The 25149-nt window shown below is 46.6% G+C and overlaps 1 protein-coding gene across 2 annotated transcripts in view; it reads left to right on the top strand.

Annotated features, from left to right (window-relative positions):
• The window catches only part of LOC134078176 (FERM, ARHGEF and pleckstrin domain-containing protein 1-like), a 53553-nt gene that overhangs the window by 7845 nt on the left and 20559 nt on the right, over positions 1–25149 (top strand). For both annotated transcript variants that reach the window (XM_062533896.1, XM_062533895.1), the window contains exons 3-13: positions 16609–16713; positions 17605–17647; positions 18166–18244; positions 19421–19518; positions 20374–20488; positions 21911–22058; positions 22161–22256; positions 22337–22503; positions 22652–22720; positions 22808–22880; positions 23055–23256. In XM_062533896.1, the coding sequence (XP_062389880.1) occupies positions 16609–16713; positions 17605–17647; positions 18166–18244; positions 19421–19518; positions 20374–20488; positions 21911–22058; positions 22161–22256; positions 22337–22503; positions 22652–22720; positions 22808–22880; positions 23055–23256 (1195 nt within the window). The remainder of the gene's footprint in view (positions 1–16608; positions 16714–17604; positions 17648–18165; positions 18245–19420; positions 19519–20373; positions 20489–21910; positions 22059–22160; positions 22257–22336; positions 22504–22651; positions 22721–22807; positions 22881–23054; positions 23257–25149) is intronic.

Here is a 25149-nt window from a genome sequence, read left to right as displayed (position 1 = left end):
GCAGTCGGGTGCTTTTCCTTTGTCAGATGTTGGACAAAAATATGCATCATCCTAATACCTCAGCAGATGTTGATGCTCTGTCTGTAGTGATGTGCAGAATATTTCATTTGGGACAACAGCAATGGCACACAAGCACAGTGATGAATGAGTCTTGGCCTTGAAGATCTGCTTACATCTTCTCCCATCAGCATCCACATGCATCACAGCCTCACACCAGGCTAGATTACAATCCATTGAGCACATTTATGATACTCCACCAGTTCCTCATGTATTCCTCTGCTATGAAAACATCTTAAATAATAGAACAGTCGATGGTTCTTTTTCAGACTTCATGAATCATCTGTTTCACCGTCTTTTATGTGTTGCCTGGTTCAGCTTGTTACACGTCTCTCTGATCGTAAACAGCGTTCTGCTATTTGGAGTCAATCTTACATCCCAAGATACAAGAGCATGTTCTGTACTCATCGCTGTTGTTTTTGACACTGTTTATGCTAAACCTCTGGAGTATTATGCAGAAATATTATTCATGAATGCTCTGGTGTAACCAGACAGAGAGGAAGTGAGTAGATGCTGTTTGGCGATAATCCCGTGAAAAGCTTCACATTGTCTGGCTCTAGATTAAAATCACTTTAGCAGTGCCTTAATGAACGACTCCAGACTCGCCCAACTCCCCCATCCCCCCATCATGTGTTGGAGGGATCTCTCCTTTTCTACCACGTTGCACACATTTTCTGTTAATTAGCTTCTGCCCCCCTGGGTTTACATGTAACCTAATAAGTCTTTAGTGATGTTTAATGCCTTACCCTCCCCATCGTCTTTTGTCTTGCTGTGGTTTGTCTTAACACAGGGTGCTGAGGCCATGCTCGAGTCCTGCTAGGCCTCTTTGGCTGAGAGGGTCAGAGGCTAATGCTCTCAGAGAGACATGTGCGCTCCAGAGAAGCAACAACACAAGGCCGCTCAGTTTACTCAACAGGACACTACTGTTCACCCGGCAAATGGTTTGTTCCAGCTGAGCCACTGTTTTGCTTGTGTGTCGTCCTTACGGTCCATTCTCTACCGTGAGAAAAGAACCCACGGGTCAGAGCCAGGGCAGAAATGCATTTTAACAGGACAAGAAGCACACAGAGATTACAGTAGCAATACTAATAGCATTTAATTACATTGTTATTAGAAGGTGATAATCAACTGTGTTTGCTGAATGGAGATAATTGCCGGATAACACGTGATCCATGTTAGCCTGGTATGGTCATGCCTGAACTTGTTGATTACTGTGTCCCTTACCCCATTCTCTAATACGCTCTCAAACCACTTGAGAGCTTCATTACCCCGTTCACATGCTTCAAGAGGGAAAACAAAAACACTGAATAACAGAATGGCCTAGAAAGCCGGTCATGGCAAACCTCCCAGTCACTTTAGGACAAACATGGCAGTGCAGTGATCAGCTCGCCGATTCTCTGCACAGCCCATAATTACTCATGTGAGGTGCAAAGTAATTACGGCGCGGGCCAACTCGGCCATGAGGCCCTGCTCTCTGATGAATGCTAACGAGGACCCGGTTCCTCTGGAGGAACACAGTCACCATGAGCTGGAACCCCTGGGTCCCACCAGTTGGCTGTTGACCATCAAGGAATTTATTTTGAAGCTCTATATAGAGAAAGGACTGCCATGAAAATCCAGCTGCCGACTGTCTTTTCTGCGGAGACAGAGTGCTTTGCCATCAGACACAGTGTCTGCTCCTCCCTACCCGCTCCGAAAATGGAGAATGTGTGGGGTATGCAGGAAACCATTTTAGACATGCTCCGATTCACACTGTAGATTGAAATGCATTAGTCTCAAGACATTAGTTCACATGACACGCGATGCTTATTCAGTTGGTGCTCGCTGCATCAAATATGGACTGCTGCACTGAGAACATTTCTCATGGTACACCCAGTCACTGCAGTAAGAGTTGGCCTCTGTCCTCCCGTCTCATCTGGTAATAACATTATAAGGATTACAGTTGTGCAGCAAGTTTGGAAGAGTGCATCTTCCTCAGATAATGTGGTGGGCATGCAGATTCACAATTTATGTTACAATATGCAGTAGAACAGCTGCGCTTTAAGCCACATATATTCAGTGCTGCCCATTTAATCTTCATTCTGTGCACACAAATGTATAGAGTTATTGCCTGACAGGAATATTCTGATAAATATTTAGTCTCAGTAAAAGCATTCTCAGTCACTGTAAATCAATATAAAACTAACGTGTGGATTAGAATATTCTTTTTTATTTCACTGTGTTGATCTGTCATAGTTAGAAGTTGTCTGGGAAGGATACAGTGAGCTGGAGGCAGTCTGCTTCTTAATTTGAAACACTATTGTGTCATTTAGTCTTTGTAGTTCTTTATTGTTGTAGTTGTGAGTACTATTCACATCTTGGTACACACTGAAAAGCTTGACTGAAATGTGGTCGAACATTTGGAGGGCGAGACTGTCAGGTCATTGGACACTTTTGACCTGCAGTGTAAGAGTGTTTTGATTTGGCTGGCAGATTCAGGTTGTAGTGGTTGGTTTGTTTATCGTGTTTCTCAGTCCTGTCCTTGTAGCTCCTGTAAGGATGCTGGATCCCAGCCTAGAACACAGCAGTGCTCAGGCTCCGTGCTAGCGCTACATACAAAGGTACAGTGATTTGATGCCTGCCTAACGGCTGCTTCAACACCAGGTGAATGGATTTGTTGAGTACCATTTTAGCGAACGTGTGTGTGTATGTGTGCAGTGGTGCGCGTGTGTGTGTGTAGCGGTGCGTGTGTGCATGTGTGTGTGTGTGTGCGTATGATAGAGGAAATGATGGAAACAAAGGGGCCAACACGATATTCTCTTACCCGATGGGATTTCTTGCGGAAAAGAACATCTTTGATGTGCTGTCATGGAATCTTTGTTGTGAGAGGCCTGTGGGCCTGCAGGCAGCATCCTGGGGGAAGCTCGCTTTCACTCCCGTCGACATTACACTGAGTGGATTATACTAAACCTTAAATTCACATTTCCATTTCACTCACCCCTCCCCACCCCTCTGCAGTCACTCAGTCTTTTCTAAGGATCTGCTAACTGTGTGATTCATGATTTTCTTTTTTGGGGGGCTTGATTAGCCCCCCTCATCCCGCCCTCATTAAGCTCTGATCATTTGCTGCGTGCTTTGTGAGCGCTGCCCCGTTGGCACCAAGGTTGTTCTTTATTTTTGCACGCTTGCATGCGCCCCCTTGCTCCGTATGTACACGCTGGCAGAGTGCCATGCCAGCGAGCAGCTCTGGCGGCCTCGTGTCTGTCTCAAGGTTGCCATGGTAATTCTTTGGGCTGTGTCTCCGTGGCGGAGTCTGTAAGCTGGCGGAGTCGACTCCGGTTCTCTCCTTCATGTGTTCAGGCTTCCTCCTCTGAGCTGCTTCCTCCTGTTTGTTTATTACTCAGCAGGTGCTGCAGCGGGATGGTGCTCACACATACTCTCTAATGCGCATTCATGGCACCATTCCCTTTTCTGTTACTCTCAGATCATTTCTCCTTGATGTTAACCCTCCCTGCTGTCTGCTTCATTTGACCTATTTCTGCTGTGTGTGTGTGTGTGTGCGTGTGTGTGTGTGTGTGTGTGTGTGTGTGTGTGTGTGTGTGGTGTGTGTGTGTGTGTGCGTGCGTGCGTGCGTGCGTGCGTGCGTGCGTGCGTGCGTGCGTGCGTGCGTGCGTGCGTGCGTGCGTGCGTGCGTGCGTGCGTGTGTGTGTGTGTGTGTGTGTGTGTGTGTGTGTGCGTGAGAGTGAGAGTGTGTGTGTGTGTGAGTGAGTGTGCAGACTGAGGCGAAACTCTGCATTTCACTCATGAGCGCCGGAATGCCAACAGCTGCTTGGTCTTCCCTCAAATGCCAAGTGGATCCCTACATCCCTCATCTCCCCTCGGTGCTTCAGTCATCTGTTCTCGTCTCCTCTGTTCTCCGAGCAGGGCCTCTCTGTCTAACATGGCCACCCCACCCACACTCGGCTCTAACGGCATGTCTCACATACCAGGAAGTGCCATCATATCTGTTCTGCGAGGGCTCATATCCCCATGGTTATCCCCAGAGTGCCCCTCTAGCTGATGCTATTGCTGATCATCTGATCCCCCCTGAGCTACAGTATGTTCAATATCAAACCTCTGTTATGTTCATGTTATGCTGATGGGTGCGAAGTCCTCATCTGATGCCTTGAAGAACATAGTGTCCCTTTCGTACTCCTTTGTGTTCTAGGATGTTAATCTTTCGGTAGTGGTGAAGTATGAGAGGAGTAGCACCTGTCAGAGAAGACAAATGAAGGATTTTAGTGGGTTTCATACAGGGATATTGTGCTCTTTATTGAGATGATGATTCATATGCAACCTGGATATTCTATGTCAGATCAAGGTCAATGCATCTTGTCATGGAAATTGAGTTGGTCCACTCCAGTAGATCCCCACTGCGTAGCACCAAGAAGAATACAGTACAACATAAAGCCTTCACTTCACGGTTTTCAGCTGTCCCCCAACTGAATCACACAGTCCTCTGCAGACCTGACGTATAAGGCCACGGCCAGTCAATCAGGTGAAAGCTCATTTGTTCCACATAAGCCGCTGTTTTTCATCCTCTCTTTCTTTTCTTGTGCAATGGCCAGTGCAGGATGGAGATTGCACTATAGATGAATACATAGATGAACGGTTCCTATGGAAACCAGCGTGGTCCTCCTCCGTGCAGGGCTCAGTGCAGTGAGAATAAAGCCTTGGACTGAATACGTGTACATGGACCAAGGCTGTCTGCTCTACAGAGGCGATGCTGGTCCTGGTCCTGGAACACCACATTAGATCCTAAGAACCTGAGCTTTAATTCAAAATAGGGGTGTGTGGACAGCCACCACCACGATTTCACTTGTCTTCACAATCACAATGCTTACACTACTGTAACTGTTGAACTGATAAAAAAATACGTTACAATACATTACATTACATTTGGCTGACGCTTTTTAACCCAAAGCGACTTACAGTACAACATGGTAAAAAGATTTTTAAGCTTTTAAGAGCAATTCTAACAACAAACAAAAATTTTACAACAATAAACAAACGAATTCTACAACAATAAACAAAACACCATTTTTCAGCATCCTTGGCATGATTAGCATGTTGTAACTGCTGCTATGCAGCAATCACAGTCTTCCCCACTGGGAGACCCCATGGCTGCATGCACTTACTTTGATAGATTATGAATTCCTCATTGCTATTCATATGGGGAGGACGCATCATGGTAGAGTAGTGCTGCGCCATGAAATCACACATGTTCAGTCCTGGGCATGTTGCTCTCCACACTGGAGGTACCGCCACTCTACTTAATGGCAAACTCTCACTACAATTCACATCCCTATTTAACATGGGGTGTTTTCAAGCCCAGATAAGCCAGCCTCACATATTACATCCATACACTAATCCATCTCTAAGAAATATGAAATCCCCTACTGTCGATCTGTTCACTCTAGTCTTCTAACTGTCATATCATGTGATTGTTGGACCCTTGACCTCTTCTGCTGATGTCACTGTTCATTTAGGTAGGCTTTCTGGTCTGATATTCATCCGTACTGACACTTTTATCCATACAGACGCCAATGCTGCCATATTCCTTGTGAAAGTCCCTCTTCAGTTGTAATTCAGTTACGATCAAGAGATCTCAAGGTTGGGAGACTTATCAGTTTAACTTGATATCAAAAGGCCCAGCTGTGTGTGTGTGTGTGTGTGTGTGTGTGTGTGTGTGTGTGTGTGTGTTTGTCTTGGTGTCAGTGTCAGTGCGGCAGCAGATGCATTGACGTGATGACTGCGCTCTTCCAATCAAACGGAGAAGCGTTGCGTAAGCCACTCGGGAGGAACTAATCACATCAAACCCACGGAGGGACGGTGAAAGAGATTTAATTTGGCCTGAGGTGAAAACTGTACCGCCAGGTTTCCACTTATGGCTTTTCCTCCCTTCCAGTTCCTCACCACAGAAGAAGATTCATGCTGAGGAAATTCTGAACTCAATAAAATGATGTTGCTTTTGTTAATTTACTCAGATGTGGTTATATAATTTGTAATTTGATGACGAATGGCGAGGACACTGGCAGGACACACAGGGCCATCTTTTGATCTGATCTGGTGGTCTTTGTTGGCCTTCCTGATCTTATTACAGTTATTTCACCTCATCACCCTGTCACTTTTTTTTTATTGTTATTGAAGTTATCTGCTTAAGTTATAACTTTCCTTCCTTTCTTTTTAAAGTTAATCTGCATATTGTCTTGTCATTGAGGATATTGTCATATGTTGAGGAAAACTTTTTAGCCTTTTTTAGTTTTCGTAAGTGTCTTTTTCACTGAGAGGAGGACTTGTCCTCTTGCAGGGGGTGAGCATCTGATCTATGGCAGGCTTCTTATTAAACATCAGTGGGTGTCTGCCTCACAGGAGTGGCCTGGATTGGTTGAGGGGCTAAAGAAGGGCTTGTAAGCAGCAGGGAGATCTTAAGGGGCTCTGGGCAGGCAGACGCTCTCTCTCTCTCTCTCTCTTCTCACTGACATCAATGGGCTGTTTGTGCAGCAGCCGAGACCTAATGTCACCAGTTGCTATGCTTTGCTGAGAGCCGCTTTCTGGGCGCTCCCTGATTGTTTTGAGCCACTCAGTCGTAGGGAAATGCTGTGCCTCTGATTCCAGACTGGTCTGAGACCTGTGTGCTCTATGTTGTCTCTTTGGATCAACTTGGCAATGCATCACAATCACCTGCGCTCAAGAGGAGGGGCCATGTGTTTTAAATGATACTTCATAGACCATTTGTTCATTTTGAAGTGTTTTTTTTTTCTTTTAAATTAATCATTAAGGAATTCCTTTTCACGCTTTGTCTGTGAAGGTGACTCTAGGTGAAAGTGGAGCAACAGCACCATAAAATGTTGTTTTGTCTTCACTCTATTACAAACCACTTAGTGTGAACACAAAACATTCCACCGGCTCAAAGCTTTCTCACCGTAATATTAAGGGATTAAAAATTAAACCCCCTTTTTAATGGTTGCCATAGTTACAGCGGTGGGTTCCTCTTCAGGGTGCAGAATTTGTATTCATTTGTGACAAAGACCTACATTCCTGGGAGGACCCAAGGGCCAACAGCCATGGAAGGCTAGCCAGACTGCACTTTCCTGGGGGCTGGTTGTGTGATAATTGGAGAATATCTTATTGCATTGCAGAAAGATCAAACTGTGGCCTGGAGGCAGGACTCTATAGCCCGCTGCTTATGAAATGAGAAGTGTGTTCCTCCCCATATTCTGTCTTATACCAGAGGGCAGAGGGCATTTTGATGATGTGCAATGATGTACACATTTTATTTTCTAACCTTTTTTATTTATAAACGGTTTGAAAGTGGTGAGTTTTTAACTTGTAAGATCTCTTGCTGTGAAGCCATTGCTAGTTTCAGTCAGTTAAATGAAAGGTACACACATGCAATATTGCTAGTCCAGCTAGCCATAGCATTTCCTCACTCCTCCTTTTTAGAGAGACACGCCATGCAAAAGATAATTGTGTTTTTCTTTCTACAATTTTGGCTGTAGAGTCAGCAGTTACTGTTCACTGGGATCTGATGGGGGCTTTCAGTTAGAGGGGATGTGTTTGACCAGTGTGCTTGCTCTTTGGCTAGTGACTGCTGCAGGTGAAGCATTGTGTGCTGGCTCCTGTAGGGACTGTTCAGACCAACTGCGTTTGCCTACAACTGTAACCTACAAGCACGGCTGGAGCTGTAAACTACAGGAAATGATTTTGTCACTCTTAACCTTAATCCATTTTAAAAGGAAAGCACACTGACCTCTGCCTCAGCCACAGTGCTTGATGCCAATTACCATTTCAAGGGTAAACCTGAGGTTGCCGAGACTAAAAATAAACCATGTTCATTTTGTTAATTGTGTCATTGATTAATTGAAATTAATTGATATTTGTCTGGTTTCCTACTGGGATTGCAAATGCATTTCAAAGGCTTTTTCAAATGCATTTTTTAGGTTGGCATTTAAGCATCTCATGACAGTAGAACACCAATAATAATTTAATTGTATTTATTGTTTCCTAAAACAGTTCATTCAGTGTGAAATCATGTGTCATTAAACCCCATTATTTAATTACCACAGTCCTAATCTCTTTCAAGATGGCCTTACAATTTATCTCAATCTATTTGATTTGTTTTGATCAGTCATGCTTTATTGGTCCTATGTCAGTCTCAGCTGCAGAGGACTGAAAGCTAGTGTTGCCTGAGCGCTCGTCCTGCCCAATATGAAGAGCCATTCTCCATTCGGGAGAGTAGAATGCCGGTAGATTTGTAACACGGAGGGTTAAGTCGTTTACGTTAATCTGAAGAAGGCAAATTGATTGGTCTCACTAGGAGAGGAGCATCTGTGGCTGTCATCGTTTATTACCCGGGGGGATTAGAGCTGAGCCAGTGGACCACACGGAGCAGCAGGCCCCCACCAGCCTGCTCGCCTCGCGCTGCCGTCCTGTGCCACCACTGGGCCGCCATGCCATGCCATGCCATGCCAGCCTGCATGGCATCGCCCGCAGCTCTGCTCAGTGCCAGATAGAGCAGTGCGGTGCTGTGGATGTGTCTGTGAGAGGGAAAACACTGTGCTGGAGTGTGTGTTTTGTGGTGCTTAGCATCATGGTGACAACATTGCCGCCCTGTTGGGTCTCCCAGCCACACATTCTGTGTGCTAATGGCATGTGTGGAGTCCCCAGACATGTTGGTGGTAGGTTCCCCGAATGTGATATCATTAGCATGGTGTCAGCTGTGGTAGATGTGGTTCAGATCTTAGTCTGAATACACTGTTTTGTCTCTGTGCCATTTAAATGACATCAATTTAAATTTTAAAACAAGAACATAGGCATAGCTAAACCGTAGTAAAATGAATCTATTGTTGTTTAAATGAATCTGAATATTTCAAATGAAAATGGGTTGGAACATAAAAAGAAATAGGATATTCAGAGTGATTAATAGGTGTAAGGAATAGTAATCAGCCTAGCTGTGGAAAATATCTGAACAAGTGGCCAACCTCTAATGTTAGATTTTCAGGAGAACTGGCTCACAGCTCAGTCAGATCATATGGAAGAAACCATTTCCTGTTAAACAGCTTATTGCTAGGCTGTCTCTGATGCATCCTTTATATTTCTGCTTACTCACTGGGGCCATAGAGGGGACAAGATGTAGTTTTGACTGTTACCGACTTGTTTTTCTTCAATGTTTTGACATTTCAAGGCTACAGAGAGGTATGCGTTGTGTCTGATGCTGCTTCTAAAAGAAATATTGTGGTTCAGTTGAGTTCCTTAGTGCATGCGCATGCTTACTCTCAGGCCCACCTGTGGAGATCCCTCTGCAGTGAGCCCTCCACCTGCAACTCAATACTTCCCGCTCCTGCAGCTGAAGTGCTGGATGTTGACCTGCTGGTGCTCTCCCCCCCAAACCCAAAGCCCCATCTCTGTGTGTGTACACCCGGCTAAAGCTGTGGTCACAGAGGTTTGATGAATCACGGCACATGTGGTTGATGTTGCTATGCCTCTAGTGCTATCTCCTTATCTTCTGATCCTTTCTCTCTCTCTCTCTCACACACACTCACCACCCTCCCTCACTCTCTCTCTCTCTTTCTCACACACACACACACCCTTCCACCCTTCCTCCCTATCCAACTCTGCAATGGCCTGAATGGCACATTAGTGCTTCAGTCTGTTTTTGATTAACAAATGGGGCCATCCCTCACATGTGTTTATCGCATCACTCTTGGTCCCAGATTGGCATGTGGGCCCACTGTTTCACACCACGTTTGGCTCTGCTATGCCCATCTGACAGAGACACCGCCTTCTTAGTGGGTTTGGCTGCTCTGACCTAATCATATGAGATCATTCAGAAATGACTGTTAACCCATGCTAGTCCCCCAGAATGGGAGAAAAATATGTGCTGTATGCAAGCAAGCTTAGCCTATAACATCACACATATGTGACTAAAAAATAAGACATCAACAGATAGAATTTTGATCTTTTCTGCACTTAGATAACGTTAGACTACAGGTTTTATAGTGTGGAGGGGATATGTATTAAAGGGCTGGAAATGTAGTAGTTTCAGCATCTTGTGATTTTCTCTGACCCAGTTTGAAGCTGTTCAGCATATTAAATCACACCACAGCAGACGACACCACAAGTGGAGTGCTTTCCTTTGAGTTTCGGGGCCCTGGTAAATATTAACATTATATGCATGATGATGAAACTAGTCAGGAGCGCAGACTTGCTCGGTGGGTTATGATTATGACTGACTGTGCACTCTGGTTCAGTTCTGCTCCCGGAGGTGGCTGCTGTTGCTGTCTGTTTGCAGTTGGGGTTGGTAATCTTTCCAGTCTCTGGTGTGATTTACTGTATTTCACAGAAGGTCTGATTTTTTCTCACCACCTTTTGCTCTTAGACGGTAGAATGTTACATGCAGCAGTGTGGCCAGACGGAAAATAAGTTCAAAGCAGACGTGATTCTGATAAGGTTCGTCGACCGTGCGTGATGGTGTCCTTGTGTGTCTTATCTTTGGTGTTGGGCAAATCTGTGTGTGTTAAAAAAAAAACTTCGGTGTTATTTTAAGTGTAGGCTGAAATATTTGTGAAATGCATGAAGCTCAGGTGGTGTTTGTCACATTTCATTTGAATTTCCTCTCTACTCATATAGCTTAGTGCTTGTTTACGGCCAAGGAATAAAAATGAAGACTGCCACTGATGCGCAGCACTCTTATCAGAGTGACAGTAATCCTTGGCTTCCAGAATGGCTACAGACAGCAGTTTCAGTACACCAGCATGGTGCCAGAGTCTAATGTATGCTTAAATAAGATTGAGAGAGGTAAGGCAAGTTGAAAGCTTTTGGCTCTCAAGTCTTTTTAGGTCTTACCTTGTTTTTGTGGTAAAAAGAATGCATTTTAAAACCCTACCCCTGAAGTCTTAAATTGTTATTATGCTGAAGTGGCAGTCATGGCATTTTGTTTCTGGTCGTTAATGTGAACAATGGTTAATGCACTGTTTTCTTTGCTGAGGTTTCTTGTGCTGAGGTTTTCTGCACGAAACGGCTGTAGTTTTACTGTTCCAACACATTTTAGTTTATTGTCAGATTTGAACGCATTTTCATCTTAATCCTACACCCATTTATACGATCCTCAATAAATAAATGGCTTAAGTGACTATTGAGCATGGACTGAGTTATATCTGTTAGTTAAACACGGCCTTTGTAGGCTGTTTGAGTCTGTGACTATCAGGGACTTGCATAACACTGCAGTGTTTACTGCTGGGCAGAGTGATAGTCACAACAGGACACTTCATTAAGCTTTATGCAAAATCAATATGCTCAGTCGCCTGGGCCTAGAGCACACTGAAACCGCCTACTGCAAGCGGGGAGGAGGCTGGGAGAGCTGAGGCTTATCTCAGCACACCACCTTCGCCCCGGCACGATTTGTGAGGACGGCCTTCCCGCGGCGAGCCTCTCCAGCCCTGGAGGGTTGAGGTGGTGTGACAGTAATGAGTTTGACAGCTGTGGCGACCAAACGGCGTTTCTGCTGTGCCTCTTTTTTTTCATGTGTTTGGACTGTGTCTGTCTCTGTCTCTGTGTCTGTCTGTCTGTCTGTCTGTCTGTGTGTATGTGAGTATCTGCATCTGGTATGGCAAAGACAGACTGCTTGCAGCCTACTCCATATTTTTTTCTTTGTTTATCATAATTTTATGCAACAGTGCCATTTCATTTGTTGTGCCCTGACACAATAGACAGTCTTTTTGCGTTTGCTTCGGTGGCTATGAGGGCCCAGCCGTGCCGTTGGTGGCGCTGCATGGTGAATAGGAGTGGGGTTGAAATAGATGATGGGATTATCACCAGGGCATCCTCCTGTCTCTGCTGCTATTGTCAGGCTCTAGCTGCAGAAGAGTCACCCTGTGCACATGGGCCTGACCTGAATCTCAATGAAGTTCAGCCTGAGAACTCAGCTTCTCCAGCAGGGCTTAAGTTCTGCAGAGGTGCTGATAGACCAGTGTTGTGATGGCATGACTCGTACTGTATGTCGCTTTCTAGAAGCGTGTTTTTGATATGTTATGTTGACTCCGTACTTTGCATTTAATATAGCCACTTGGTAATACAAGTGAAGTATTAGCTTTTTAGCTGATATGCTATGTACATACAGTAGTCAGTGCTGTATATTGCTATGGTTACAGTTCACCATCATGCCGTAACACCTGCCTTCCAGGGAAAATCTTAGTAGTACTGGTACAAATGTTCATCTGCGCTGACACTGAGACATTGCCCTTGCTGGAGTCACATTTATATTTATTATTTATATGTATTTGGTTTCCCACTGCTAGATAACGCTTTCCCATCTGTTGACTTTAAAAGAGAGCAAAGAAGACCCCAGCGAATCCAATCTGGCTCTCGACCAGAACATCTGCTTTCAATCCAATCAGGCCAAGGATGGGAATGAATCTGCTACTGTAGCCAGCCTGTGATCTCAGCCCTGTGCAGCCCAGGCAAATGTAGGGGAAACATGTAAATACACAAATGAGCTTTCATGCCTGTTTGCCTTTGGCCTCTCCAAAGCTCTCCATATGCTTCTCTCTCACATGCCCCCATAGTTAAAGGGCTAACTCGGGTGCCTGTTCCCGGGTAGTCTAGACCAGTGTCAGGCCCTTTATTCTTTTGTGCAGATGTTAGAATACACTTGGGAACTATTCTGTTTCCACACTAACTTAGATGTTTATATGTGAATTTTTATACTATTATTTTTTGTGGGGTTTTTTTTAGCTCCGCTTTTTTTTTTTTTTTTACAATGTGGTCATTTTTCCCATGCATTCATGCAGCCAAAAGTGTACCCTGGTTGTTCAATCCTGAGCACATAATGGTTTAAATATTCTCTCAGTTGCACATGTCCACCTCAAGGCTTTGGTGAGGTGTTGTCTCTCCCCAGAGATATGTTCCCACTTGTACACCCTATTGTCTGTTGGGTGCTGGTTTAAGAGGGTGTAGACGCGACGTTGTATGTAAACTGCCAAGGGAGGTGAACCATGCATAAACCCAACGCAGCATATCTGGGGCAAGATCAAGCACATATTTACACCTGATCTAGAGCACATTGTTTGGGTGGGGGAGGGGGTCGCTGATCACCACTTACCAGACATGTAGGCACATTCTCAAGAAGAGCTGTCAGGATTTATTTACTCGCCCCAAGTCAGACGCTGCTTGTTTACAACTGGAGGTCACAGGGCTGATAAGGGAATGATTGAGCGTGGCGATGGGAATGCTGAGTGAGTAACGCTCAAATGGCTTGAGCGTGAGCGCGTTTAACCTCACCAGAGCATCTTCCCCACATGCTGTTCTGGCACATTTGGACTCTGCTGCAAAATTCACGACCAATTTTCGGCATAGCACAACTCCCAAATGAATTTGAATGGATGCCTGGAGGGGCCATTTTGTGACATGACATTTTTTCCCTTGACTCATTTGTTGATCACTCTAAGTCTGAAATGTCAGCTGCCACGCATGATATTTGTGATTGCGAAAGTGACCTTTTTGTAATTGGGTGTGCCGCATGTTCCTGAATGGAAGTAGAGCTGTGTGTGTGTGTGTGTGTGTGTGTGTGTGCGTCATAGGAAAGCTGTGTGTGGTGGATAGTGACATGCATGTGGTGTAATGGTGTGCAGGGACACTTGGTGATCAATCTCCTGAGCTGAAGGAGGGTCTTGTAATATAATGGGCCTGTTCTCATTGTGCTGGCTGTGGCCACACATGGATTAAGTGCCAGAAGTGTGTGTGTGTGTGTGTGTGTGTGTGTGTGTGTGTGTGTGTGTGTGTGTGTGTGTGTGTGTGTGTGTGTGTGTGTGTGTGTGTGTGTGTGTGTGTGTGTGTGTGTGTGTGTGTGTGTGTGCCTGTGTGTGTGTGTGCGGTGTGTGTGTGTGTGTGTGTCCACCTGCAGCTCTTAATCACCAAGCTCCCATCTCCTCCTCTGTGCTCTGGAGGGACAGCGTTAGTGGATGAATTGAGATCTGACATCTCACAGGGTCCCTCTCTACTCCACTCTGCTCCACATGGGGATATTCCACAGAGTGTCCTCTTGCTACATCTTCTCCTTTTAATAGAACAAAAGATTATACTAAAGACTAGATTAGATATTCATTTGTTAACTGCAAGGTCATTATCACATATGGGGCTTTATTATAAAAGTGATTCTTTTGTCCTTTGATTTGTGATCTCCTTTATTTGCTTACACAGTGTTTACACATCCATATGTTTTCCTGTCTAACTGTGCCCCTATGTCCTTACTGTCTAATAAGGCTGATGCACAATAGCAAAATAAAACATTTGAATGTATGAGAGGATTTGATGTTAGGATACAATAATTTCCTGTGTATTAGCCACATTGTGTATAAGCCGTAGGACAATGTTTCATGCCAATTAAAAGAAACAAAACCATATTAATACCATATTAACTGCCCCCGTGTATTAACCTCTGAAGAAATTGTGCAAAATCAATGTAATAAGCCGTGGCTAATAGTTGGAAAATGACGGTAGTTTGACTTTACAGCGAGCCCCACACCTTCAGCCACTGAGCTGCTTAGTAGTGTGGCTGTGTTTGTGTGTTGGGCAGAGTAGTAGGCCCTGGCCCTGGCAGCTGTCTGGTGGGCTGTTGGATGGAGGCCCACATCTCCCTGCTCTGGTGTGCTTGTGCTCCTCACCAGCCCCATCCACCATGTGCAGGCAGCTGGCCCTCTGGACTCCCTCTAAGGCTGCCACAGCCAGCTGAGCTGCGTTCTGGAGTCCCAGAGTGGGGAAAAAGTGAGTCGTGAAAAGGAGATGGCTGGCAGATTACCTATGAAAAGGAGATGGCTGGCAGATTACCTAACTGCATGCGGAATTAAGGGTTTTTCCGTAAGGTTCATCAGATGCAGCCATTTTGCTTACAGCCACACCCACGCAAAATAACACCCACACCATGATTTAGGCAAAGCCTAACGTGGAGCCAACTTCCTGTTTCTGAAAGTTTTCCCTTCTGGTGTTTTTCCTCAGTGATTGCCGCGTCAAGAGATGCTGTTTTTTGCCCCATCTTTCAGGACGAAGGTTCATGTTTTTTCTCTCAAAGTTTGTTCAGGTTGTTGTGTCATTAGGAAGTCTTGTACCAGAAACTCTCCGTACTTTAGAAATGCTTGCAGCCTGTTCTAGGGCCCTTTGGTTGGGAGCTCTTCATCAGGATGTTCCTGTTTGAGTCCCCTGCCTGTCTGGCCTCATACTGTCACACAGGGGAACTCAGCTCTCCTGCTGGGTGGTGCAGAGTAGCGCTAAGCACACGATCGAAACTACCGTACTGAGATTGTAGGTCATAGTCTAGCAAGAGCACACACTTTATTTCTAAACACACACACACACACACACACACACCCACACACACACACACACACACACAGAGAGACACACACAAACACACACACACAGACACACACAGACACACACACACACACACACACAGACACACACTCACTTTCTAACTCCTACACACTAACTGTGTATGTCTCTGATGGTCTGTATGTCTGACAGGCATACACAAACCGTTAGGTTCTTTACGTAATTGTCACATCATTTGTAGTGCTGTAAATCGTGTACCTGTTTGTCATACAGGAGGATTTTTTAAATGCGTGCTTTAGGCCACAAATTATACTTACAAAAAGTATTACTTAATGAAACGAATCTCTCTTCATATGCACCTAGTTAGCTTTTTAAAGTCTGACATTTCTGATGTTTCCCTCTTTGAAAAAGAGAGGAAGGAATAGCTGCCAAATGATTCACACTTCAAAGAGTCCCCTCTGGCCCGTAGAGGAGCAGACCCGCTACGAGGAATGGTACCGGTAGATGAGCATCAAAGGGAGCAGGCCAGTCATGTTTACTCTCTGGATGGGAACAGTCTCGCGGTCACCCTCCCATCGTCCGGCTGGGTGTTTAACCTTCTCTGCTCGTCTCAGGGGGGCTTTTGTGTGTCCGACACTCAGCCTGAGCGAGGCGGGAGTGTTGGGAGCCGTCAGCCAGGGATGTGTCCTGTCCTGTCCCGGCTTTTCATGTCCACCTCATTCAACCTCCATCTCTCTCCGGGAGCTCAGCACAACTGAATGGACATTTGAACTTCACCGAGATGGCATAGTGTTTTTTTGACGTTTTAACATTGACTTTCTGTCACAGATTTCAATGGTCATCATCTGTGGCAGAAACAGATCATGGCCTTTTAGCAGGCAAGCTGTCCAGCCGGCAGTCTGTCTAGCAGGTGGTGTTAGAAGGGTTTTCTTGTCAGAAAATGTACAACCCCAAATCAGCTTCCTTTCAGCTAGTTCTTTTCAAGCTTTGGCTTGGGGGTGTTCTCACAGGATAGTCAGGATATTTTAATTTCAGCTTTTGGGCACTGTAATCAGATATACTCATGAAGACCAAGAAACAAGCACACACAAGAATGGAGAGTTTTGTATTAGATCACACTTGGCAGAAAACCCCACAGTCTGGGCCCAGTTTAGGAGAGTGTGCCATCTGGCTAATCCTGGCTGTTTCTCTTTTTTATTTTTGCAGCAACGAGCGTCGGGCAAGGTGCTGTTTGAAATGGTGTGCACTCACCTGAACCTGGTCGAAGGAGACTACTTTGGCCTGGAGTATCAGGATCATCGGAAAAGGACGGTGAGTAGGAGACCGTCATCTGTCATACTGTCAAGTCCATGGAAAGATAAGTGCCCTTTCGGGCCAAGATCTGATTAGATTGAATTTTTTCATTTGCCTGCATTGTTATTTAGATAGCCCCTCCATGAGCAGAGCATTAATCATGTATAATGACAATGAGAGAGTCCCAGTAATCACCCTCTGGTCTAAATGTAAGGAGATGGGGCTCAGAGGAGGTCATATTCAGAAGAAAGACATGGAGGAGATGAAACGGCCATTATGCTCAAGTACTCTAATAGGCTCTTGTCTGATGACTGAATCACATGAAGAATATTATTGTGAACATCAAAAGGTTTTCGGCTTGAAACAGTCCACTGCAAGACATCATTAATATAGTGCAATGTACAGTAACTTTCCCCTTGCAACCTAGTCTGTCTCATTTATTGTAGAATATTGAAGAATAGTTGTTAAAGGGGAACTTGGGAACTACTGTATTTCAACTTAATAAACCTGTTTAAAAATAATTTGGATGATTAAATGATCTGTTCCGGTGAAAACGGTGACTTTCCCCACTCCCCCTAGCGTCCCCAAGCCAAAAACCAACCTTGCAACATTGGGACTTACCATCCCTGTAAGAGAAGTGAGAAACAGGAAACTCGTTTTAAATCTTGTTTCATCCACATTGTTCTGCTGAACTTATGCTAGCCGTTTCACTAGCTTGTAAACAGATCCATATGCTTTATCATTACTTTTTTCACAGTTACTGTAAAAAGAAATAGCATGCACACTTTCTCCAGCAGAGGGGTAAATGTAGCTAATCCTGCTGTACCAAGGGGGGCTTTAAGTTCGTTTGAGGCACTGTCTTACAGGTTTATTATCATATGACATATGATACTCTTTTTTTTCTTACAGGTTTGGCTGGACCACTTAAAACCCATAGCAAAGCAGATCAAACGTAAGTCGTCAGGTTTTAACATCCTTAGCTGCCTAAACAACTTCTCACAGAAAATGTTGTTGCTCTCATCCAGTCCGTAGTTCATACTGTGCGCCCAGCTGTAGTCTGTTGTCCTTCCAAAGACACCACTTCCCTCCATGTGCACCTCAGCAGCAGTGCAGCCAGAGGAAGTAATCATGACCAAAACATGTGGTGACATCATGTCGCTTTAAACACCACGTCAAAGAAAAGGAAATTAAAGTATGGAGGTGGTCCAATGAAATCTTTTATAGGCTCTTCTCTTTACAGCCCTGAAAGATTAAACCTTATCTCCACCAGCATGGGCTTCTTGGCAATGGATTTCTTGATCTCTAAAGTTTCTTCCACAGGGCTAAGCCATTTCATTTCATTTTCATTTCAACCTAGAGGGAACAAGGGAGGGAAAAAAGCAAACCCTTACATTTTACTGTGGTGTCTTGCGAATGTGAAATCGTTTGATGTTCCGATCTGGCAGTACAATCGTGGTGTCGTGTTCACAGGGCCCAAGCACACAGTCCTGCGCTTCGTGGTGAAGTTCTTTCCTCCGGACCATGCCCAGCTACTGGAGGAGCTGACCAGGTGAGCCACAGCTGCGCCCACTTCACCTGCGCCCACTTCATCTGCGCCCACTCACTCACTTCCATGATCAGTGCCCGGCGCTTCAAAGTCTCTCCCATCAGAAAGTCGAGAAAAAAAATGCCTAGGAATGCAAATCAAAACATTTCCGCCAGGCTGGCGGCCTAATCTTTTCCCTTCCCTAATTCATTACAATAATTTTATTCATGCAGCTGACATGCTGCTGACAGTAAGCCTCAATAGGATTATCCTAATACCTGTCATAAGTCTGCCAATAGTCATCCATAGTGCCATCGTATCACGCCTGAAAAGGCACCATGCCATGGGCACCTGGTCTCTGTGTGGTTAAGTGCATTAAATCCAGCCACTAGTGAAGCATGGCTGCTAATACATACTGTAGGTAAATGGCCGTGGTACAAAATTCCAGCAGATTGATGCCATTAATATGTCCACCAATGTAATCCCTACTCCGCTATTGTGACCCTACGACGCTCACACTCTTTATTGGTTCATTTTTATCTCGCGTTCATCATTTTAATGATGACAAATTATTATGCTGTGTCTGCTAAGCAACATTACTCAAGTAGTCTGTGTACATGTGCATTCTTTGTTTCTTCCTGGAGCTCTGGACAGTCCTGTATTGTCGGGAGCAGAGGTTCCCAAACTATTGAGGCCCAGTTTCATTTCTAAAGATATTTTGCAGCCCACCCAAACATTTATTCACGACTCTTAGATGAGACTAAGATGAAGTATTTCCTCATTTATTTTATGCCATCTGAGCAATTACGCATGCATCGTGATGCAATAAACTACCGGTAGGCCTATTACAAACACCACTCCATTATAAGACACTTGTAGCATTACCCACAATCTGTGAATGGCAGCCCCATCAAATACGTTCCGGATCAACATCATATGATCATCCGTTTGAAGAATAAGCTTATGTTTGATTTAATTTCAATATCTCCAGCTACTTTTGAATTTAAGCTATTTAATCAGTTCCATTTACAGTATTTCAACCTTAATTACAACATGTGAAATTAAAAAAATAAAATAATGTAGACTACCTCTCACGGCCCACCTGCAATACCTTGACGGCCCAGCCTTTTGGGAAGCACTGGTCTGGAGGATTAAGTGTGCTGTCGTTTTGACTGTGCTGTGCTGTGCTGTGTGTCCCAGGTACCTGTTTGCCCTGCAGATAAAGTATGACCTGGCCTGTGGCCGACTCACCTGCAACGACAGCAGTGCAGCTCTGCTGGTCTCCCACATCATCCAGTGTGAGTCATCCCCCCACGGCCTCCTGTAGCCGCTCTCTTGAAGGCAACGCCTGCATGCTTTAACTAAGTGTGAACTGTCTTGTTTTGTTGTATACCTATTTATTTATTTATTTTGATGACAATAGATTCAATTGAATTGATCCTCCTACATTTTATTATAGTAGTGTAATAACCTACAGTACTTCCAGGGTAAAGAAAAATCAAATTGTTTTGAAAATAGATACACTGGAGGAGGAGGTGATTGAGGAGAATAGGAAATATGACTGAAAGCAGAGAGAGAAAACAACATTAATGTCAGGAATGATAGAAATTATCCTTTGAGGAATTTTGGAAGAGAGTTATCGCCAGCTCTTGCAAGAGTAGAAAAGATATTTGGGAAAGCAAATGCAGTTGAAGAAAACTACTTCAGATGGTATTTGTTGTCATGGATACCTTTGAGCTGTCGCTTTGTATGAAATCTGTGCAGCTTTAGTGAAAGCAAATAAGTCGCTCCCTAACCAGAGAGATTTGAAGCCTTTGAGAAGCAACCCATCCACATGTCCAAATGGGCCTGCCTCTGACAGCTGGCTGTCAAATTGGGCCTAATCAAAGTGAGCAGCTAACAGGGACAGAGACTACATGTTTTTCACAATTATTCATATGTTAGAAATGGGAGCATTTTGGATACATTCAAATAGGGTTGTAGTGAACCTTTTATCCTACAAATCAAACACGTTCAGTAATTAGTTATTAATTTGCTGAAACCAAACACCCATATTGACTTTTCATCTCTAATGTTCTCATAGATCTGCACACTCTCACAAAGAGACGCATTTCCATCAGCTCGCTCTAATCTTTGTTCTCTGTGATCAACAGCGGAAATTGGGGACTTTGAGGAGACTCAGAGTCGGCAGCACCTTCTGAACAACAGTTACATTCCGGACCAAATGGCCCTCATCGACAGCATCATGGAGTTTCACCACAAGCATGTGTATGTGCAGCCAATGTTGTCATCCTTTCTCTGTGACTGCCAAGATATAAGCAAAGATCCTTAAGAACCCTTTTTCAACCGTCTCTGATATAAGCTTTGTTGAGCTTGTTTTGCTCCAATGTAGTGTCTTTTGCCAATCGCGCTCTTCCAGCGTGACACCGTGCTGTCGACTGACTTCATCCAGCTGATAAGTGGGTTGAGGGGTGGGAGGAGTATCAGACACATCCTCCGGCGCTGTGTTAATCTGGAGTGACACATGGTAGGAGCACGCAGCTCTCTGTAACGTGAGGAGAGTCAGCTTTGCGTGTTCAGCAGACTCTAGACCCCGGCACACCACCCCCTCCTCCTCCCCTCCTCCCCTCCTCCCCTCCCCCATTCATGGTGTGTGTGGTTTGGAGCCTGCAGGCGAGTGTGTGGCGGGGAGGTGCCCAGGCAGCGCGTTCTAATAACAAAGAGACGAGCATTACACAGCCCTGAAGACAAGGAGCCACCTGTGTCAGCGCTTCATGTGGAAAGTCCTCAGACATTACACCGTCTGCCTCCAGGACAAAGGGAATATATTTGGCTTTAGCCTGCTATTGACTGTTTTTTCCCCCTCCCGGGTCATGTTTTTGGTGCATGTTTCGACTTGGGCAAGTGCTGAATAATTGTCAATAGTCACGTCTGCCTCGTCGACTGGTCCTTGTTTAGCCTCTGTGGCACACGTCATCATCGGTGAACCCTTCAGTGGACTCTGCTTTGGAACGGGACACAAGTGCACTTCTGGGGCTCCGCAGGGAACGGAGAAGTGCAAAACGCTTCCTTTCCCACAGCTCGCTGGGCCACACATCCATGTGAACCTGTCTTGAACATGGGCCAAAACAGAAACAAGCTCTTCACCTTCACGCTACTCGTTTGGGGAGGGAAGAATGCGAGCTCAGCAGGTAGCCGGCAGGCCCCACCGCTGGCCCTGACTAGCCCCCCCTGGGCTCTTCTCTGTGGACCCTTTTTTCAGCTGATAACAAAAACTGCAGTTATTTTGGGAGAGAGCGACGCTGGGAATTTAATCTCTCATTAACTACGCAGAGCAGGAAACAGGAAAAAGCATTCGCAAAGATAAGATTGCGCGAGGCAAATCTCGGCAACATTGTTTCCCTGAAACCATGGTGCTGTCAGTTAAAACGAGTGAGCATCTTTTTGCTTTGCTGCGGCATTTACGGGGCTTCAGTTCGAGTTCCTAATATTCTAGTATGGCTTGTCAGACATTTGAAAAAGAATGGCTGTAAACGTCAGTGTGCTCAATAGATTGTGTACGTTCTCATATCATTCCATAGCTGTTAATGAACCGTGACCACATCCATTACTTTGATGTTAATTTAGTCTGTCTTCTCATTGATCTTATATTGCTGACCTGATGTTGACCTTGAGTGTATGTGTTAACAGGGGGCACACACCAGCCGAGTCCGATTTCCAGCTGCTGGAGGTGGCTCGTCGGCTGGAGATGTACGGCGTGCGCCTCCACCCAGCCAAGGACCGAGAGGGCACCAAGCTCAGCCTGGCCGTGGCGCACACCGGCGTCCTCGTCTTTCAGGTGACTATCTCACACCTGTGCCATGTCTCAGGGTCCCGAGGGCCTTCGTGAAGACTTGATGATATACAGTATGTTGGCAAAAACAACTCTCTTGCCTTACAGGGTCACACAAAGATCAATGCCTTCAACTGGTCCAAAGTGCGGAAGCTGAGTTTCAAGAGGAAAAGATTTCTTATCAAACTCAGGCCAGACCTGAATGTAAGTCACCCCAACTTTGTGTTTGGCTCTGTGAGTGATTATGTGTCGGCGCTGACCCAGTTTCACCTCTGCCCCTGTAGCAGAGTGCATACCAGGACACGCTGGAGTTCATGATGGCCAGCCGCGACTGCTGCAAGGTGTTCTGGAAGGTCTGTGTGGAGTATCATGCCTTTTTCCGGCTTTTCGAAGAGCCCAAGCCCAAGCCTAAGCCTGTTCTGTTCAGCCGAGGGTCCTCCTTCAGGTTCAGGTAGATGAATGGGGTGCCTCTGTTGAATAAATATTGATGCAGACACAATCTGTTATTCTGTTGAGATTCTGTTATTGACCTCTATTGATTCTGTTGTTGACCTTGCTGACTGTCTGCTTTCTCCGTTGCACTTCTATTCCTTTGCCAGTGGTCGGACGCAGAAGCAGATCATTGATTATGTGAAAGACACAGAATTCAAAAAGATTCCCTTTGAAAGGTGAGGCCTCAATCACCTATTGATGAGAGTCTGTAAGATGTTTGGCGTGCAGACTTTAACAAATGCTCTTTGTCATTCTCTCCTCAGGAAACACAGTAAAGTCCAGTACAACAGTAACCTATCCCCACTGCCTTCACTACGCTCCGAAGTGCCAAAAGAAGTCAGTGCCTCTGTTCATTGTTCTTTGGTTGTTACAAGTAGATTTCAATGGGGACCAAACTCTAAAAAATTCTGTTATTCTCTAAAATATCCTCTCAAAAATCTCAGTTTCACATTTGTTGCTCTCTGATTTCCAATGCTCTGGTTTTGTCTTGTCTCGTCTGTCTCGACGCAGAGTGCAAGCTATACTGCCCGAGAGAGGAGCCACTCTCCAGCCAAGCACCACTGGAAGGAGCCGGCGCTCGTCAGCGCCGAGGACTCGCCCGCCCTGCGGACTCGCGGCAGCCCCGCGGGCCAGCCCAACGGCCACCAGGAGCGGCCCGAGGAGGGGGCGAGGGCCGGCGGCAGGCACCACGCGGCCGAAGCCCTGAACACAGGTCCAGCATCCCGGGCTGCCAAGGGCAGCAGCTCCTCCATCCCATACATAGACTGCAGTGATGTAGATAGCGAGTACGACGTCGTGAAGGGCCGAGTCACCCGCTCCCACTCCAACGCCACCAGCGGCTACGGGGAAGAGCCCCTGCCGGGGTTCCCCCACGGCGGTGGCGGCCTAAACGGACCGCGCCGCGCCGAGCGGGAACGGGAGCGGGAGAGGGAGTACGAGCGGGAGCGGGGCGGCGGCCAGAACAAAGGCAGGCAAACGCCTCCTTTCCCCCCGAGTCCAGTCAGCCCCGACGTTAGCGATTTCGAGTTGTCGGACGTGTCCTTTTACGCCCGCGGCCCCTTCCACAGCACGGTGATAGACGAGGTGCTGCGTGCCGGGGTGGACTTGCGGAACAGTCCGTCCCGTCACGCGGCGGGCACGCGAAGCCTGACCTCCAGCCCCGCGCTGAGCTCCTTCAACCGCACGGGCTCGCTCAGCCACGCCGACCACAACGGTTACGGCTACGGCGGCGGCGGCGGCGGTCACGGCGCTAACTTGCGGCCCAACCACCAGGCGGCGGCGGCGGCCCAGCGCTACGGCAACTACTCGCCCATGATTAGCCGGGCGCCGCAGCTTCAGAAGCAGCAGAACGCGCGCCACAACCGCACCGACACCGACCCGTACGTGCTGAGCCCGGCCACGTCCACGCCGGCGCGCGAGCCGCGTCCCGTGCTGTCGCGCGCCGAGCGCATGGCCGCCCTCGAGCGCCGCATGCTGGCCAACGGCCTGACGCCGCCCGGCATGCCGCCCCGCGCCGGCCCCACGCTCAAGCAGCACGGCCGGCCGGGCCTGGAGCACATCGGCGCCGTGCAGATGGTGGACGGCTCCACCAGCAGCGGCACCGAGTCCAGCGACTCGGAGGCCGAGTCCAGCGGCGGCTCGTGCGGCCAGCCGCTGGCCTACGGCAACCCCATGGCCATGAACGCCTCGCCCCGCATGCCCCGCAGCAAGTTCTCCTTCGGCAGCCTGCAGCTGGACGAGGAGACGGAGGAGGACGGCTGCCTCACGTTCAGCGACGAGGACGGGGCGCAGGTGTTCAACTGTTAGGACAGGTGGCCCACAGGGAGGGGTTTGCGATTCGCCAGCGTGGCGTCTGTCACGGCGTCCGCTTTGGCTGCCTGCGTGCCGGGGGTTTGGGTGGAGCATAGCACAGGGGTGGAATGAACCGGAACGGCTGGCCGTCTTGGCTCAGAGATGTCCGAGATGTCATTCCAGTGGGGAAGAGATAGATGGCTGGTTTCGGTCTGGAGGATCGAGAGGTTTGGCTCCCTGCTTGGGAACGTCGGGTCGCGCGTCCCAGTTTCAGTGCATGCTCTGTGGGTTAGGGTGAAGGCAGCCGTCCCCGGGCTCCGCCCTGCGAGACAGACACTGTGGCCCTTGCAGAGGCTGGAAGCTGGCTCGTTTTTTATTGTTTGAGAAACTTTTTACAAGGCTTGCATGTTTATTCCACTTTGATTGTGTTTGTGGCTTTGTCTTTGCCAGAGGGCCTCCGAGAATTTATAGTGCCATATTATCCTGTGAAGCAGCTTTGCTCCACACTATTTGAAGTTGAACAGTAGACTAGAGCACATCCCTCAGATGCCTTTATCTTTCTTTGGTCAGCTGTCCTCTTTTCTCAAAGACTGGACGGTGATTTCACAGTTTTAGACGATTTGATTGCTGATTGCTAATTTGTACTTTGACTTTCATTTTCATGATATTTGTTATATGTTTAGATGCATGCACTGTAGATGAAAGTGTTTGAATCAGGACTCGGGCATATTGCCTCCACAAACGTAGCTGAAGCAGTAGCGTAGACTGTTTACGTGTCTTAATGATTGTATGTCTTCTAGTTTTCATGAGGACA

This window comes from Sardina pilchardus, chromosome 4, assembly GCF_963854185.1.
Source record: "Sardina pilchardus chromosome 4, fSarPil1.1, whole genome shotgun sequence".
Taxonomy (NCBI): Eukaryota; Metazoa; Chordata; class Actinopteri; order Clupeiformes; family Clupeidae; genus Sardina; species Sardina pilchardus.
The sequence above is the reverse complement of the archived record's forward strand: the minus strand, read 5'-3'. Positions and strand labels throughout refer to the sequence as shown.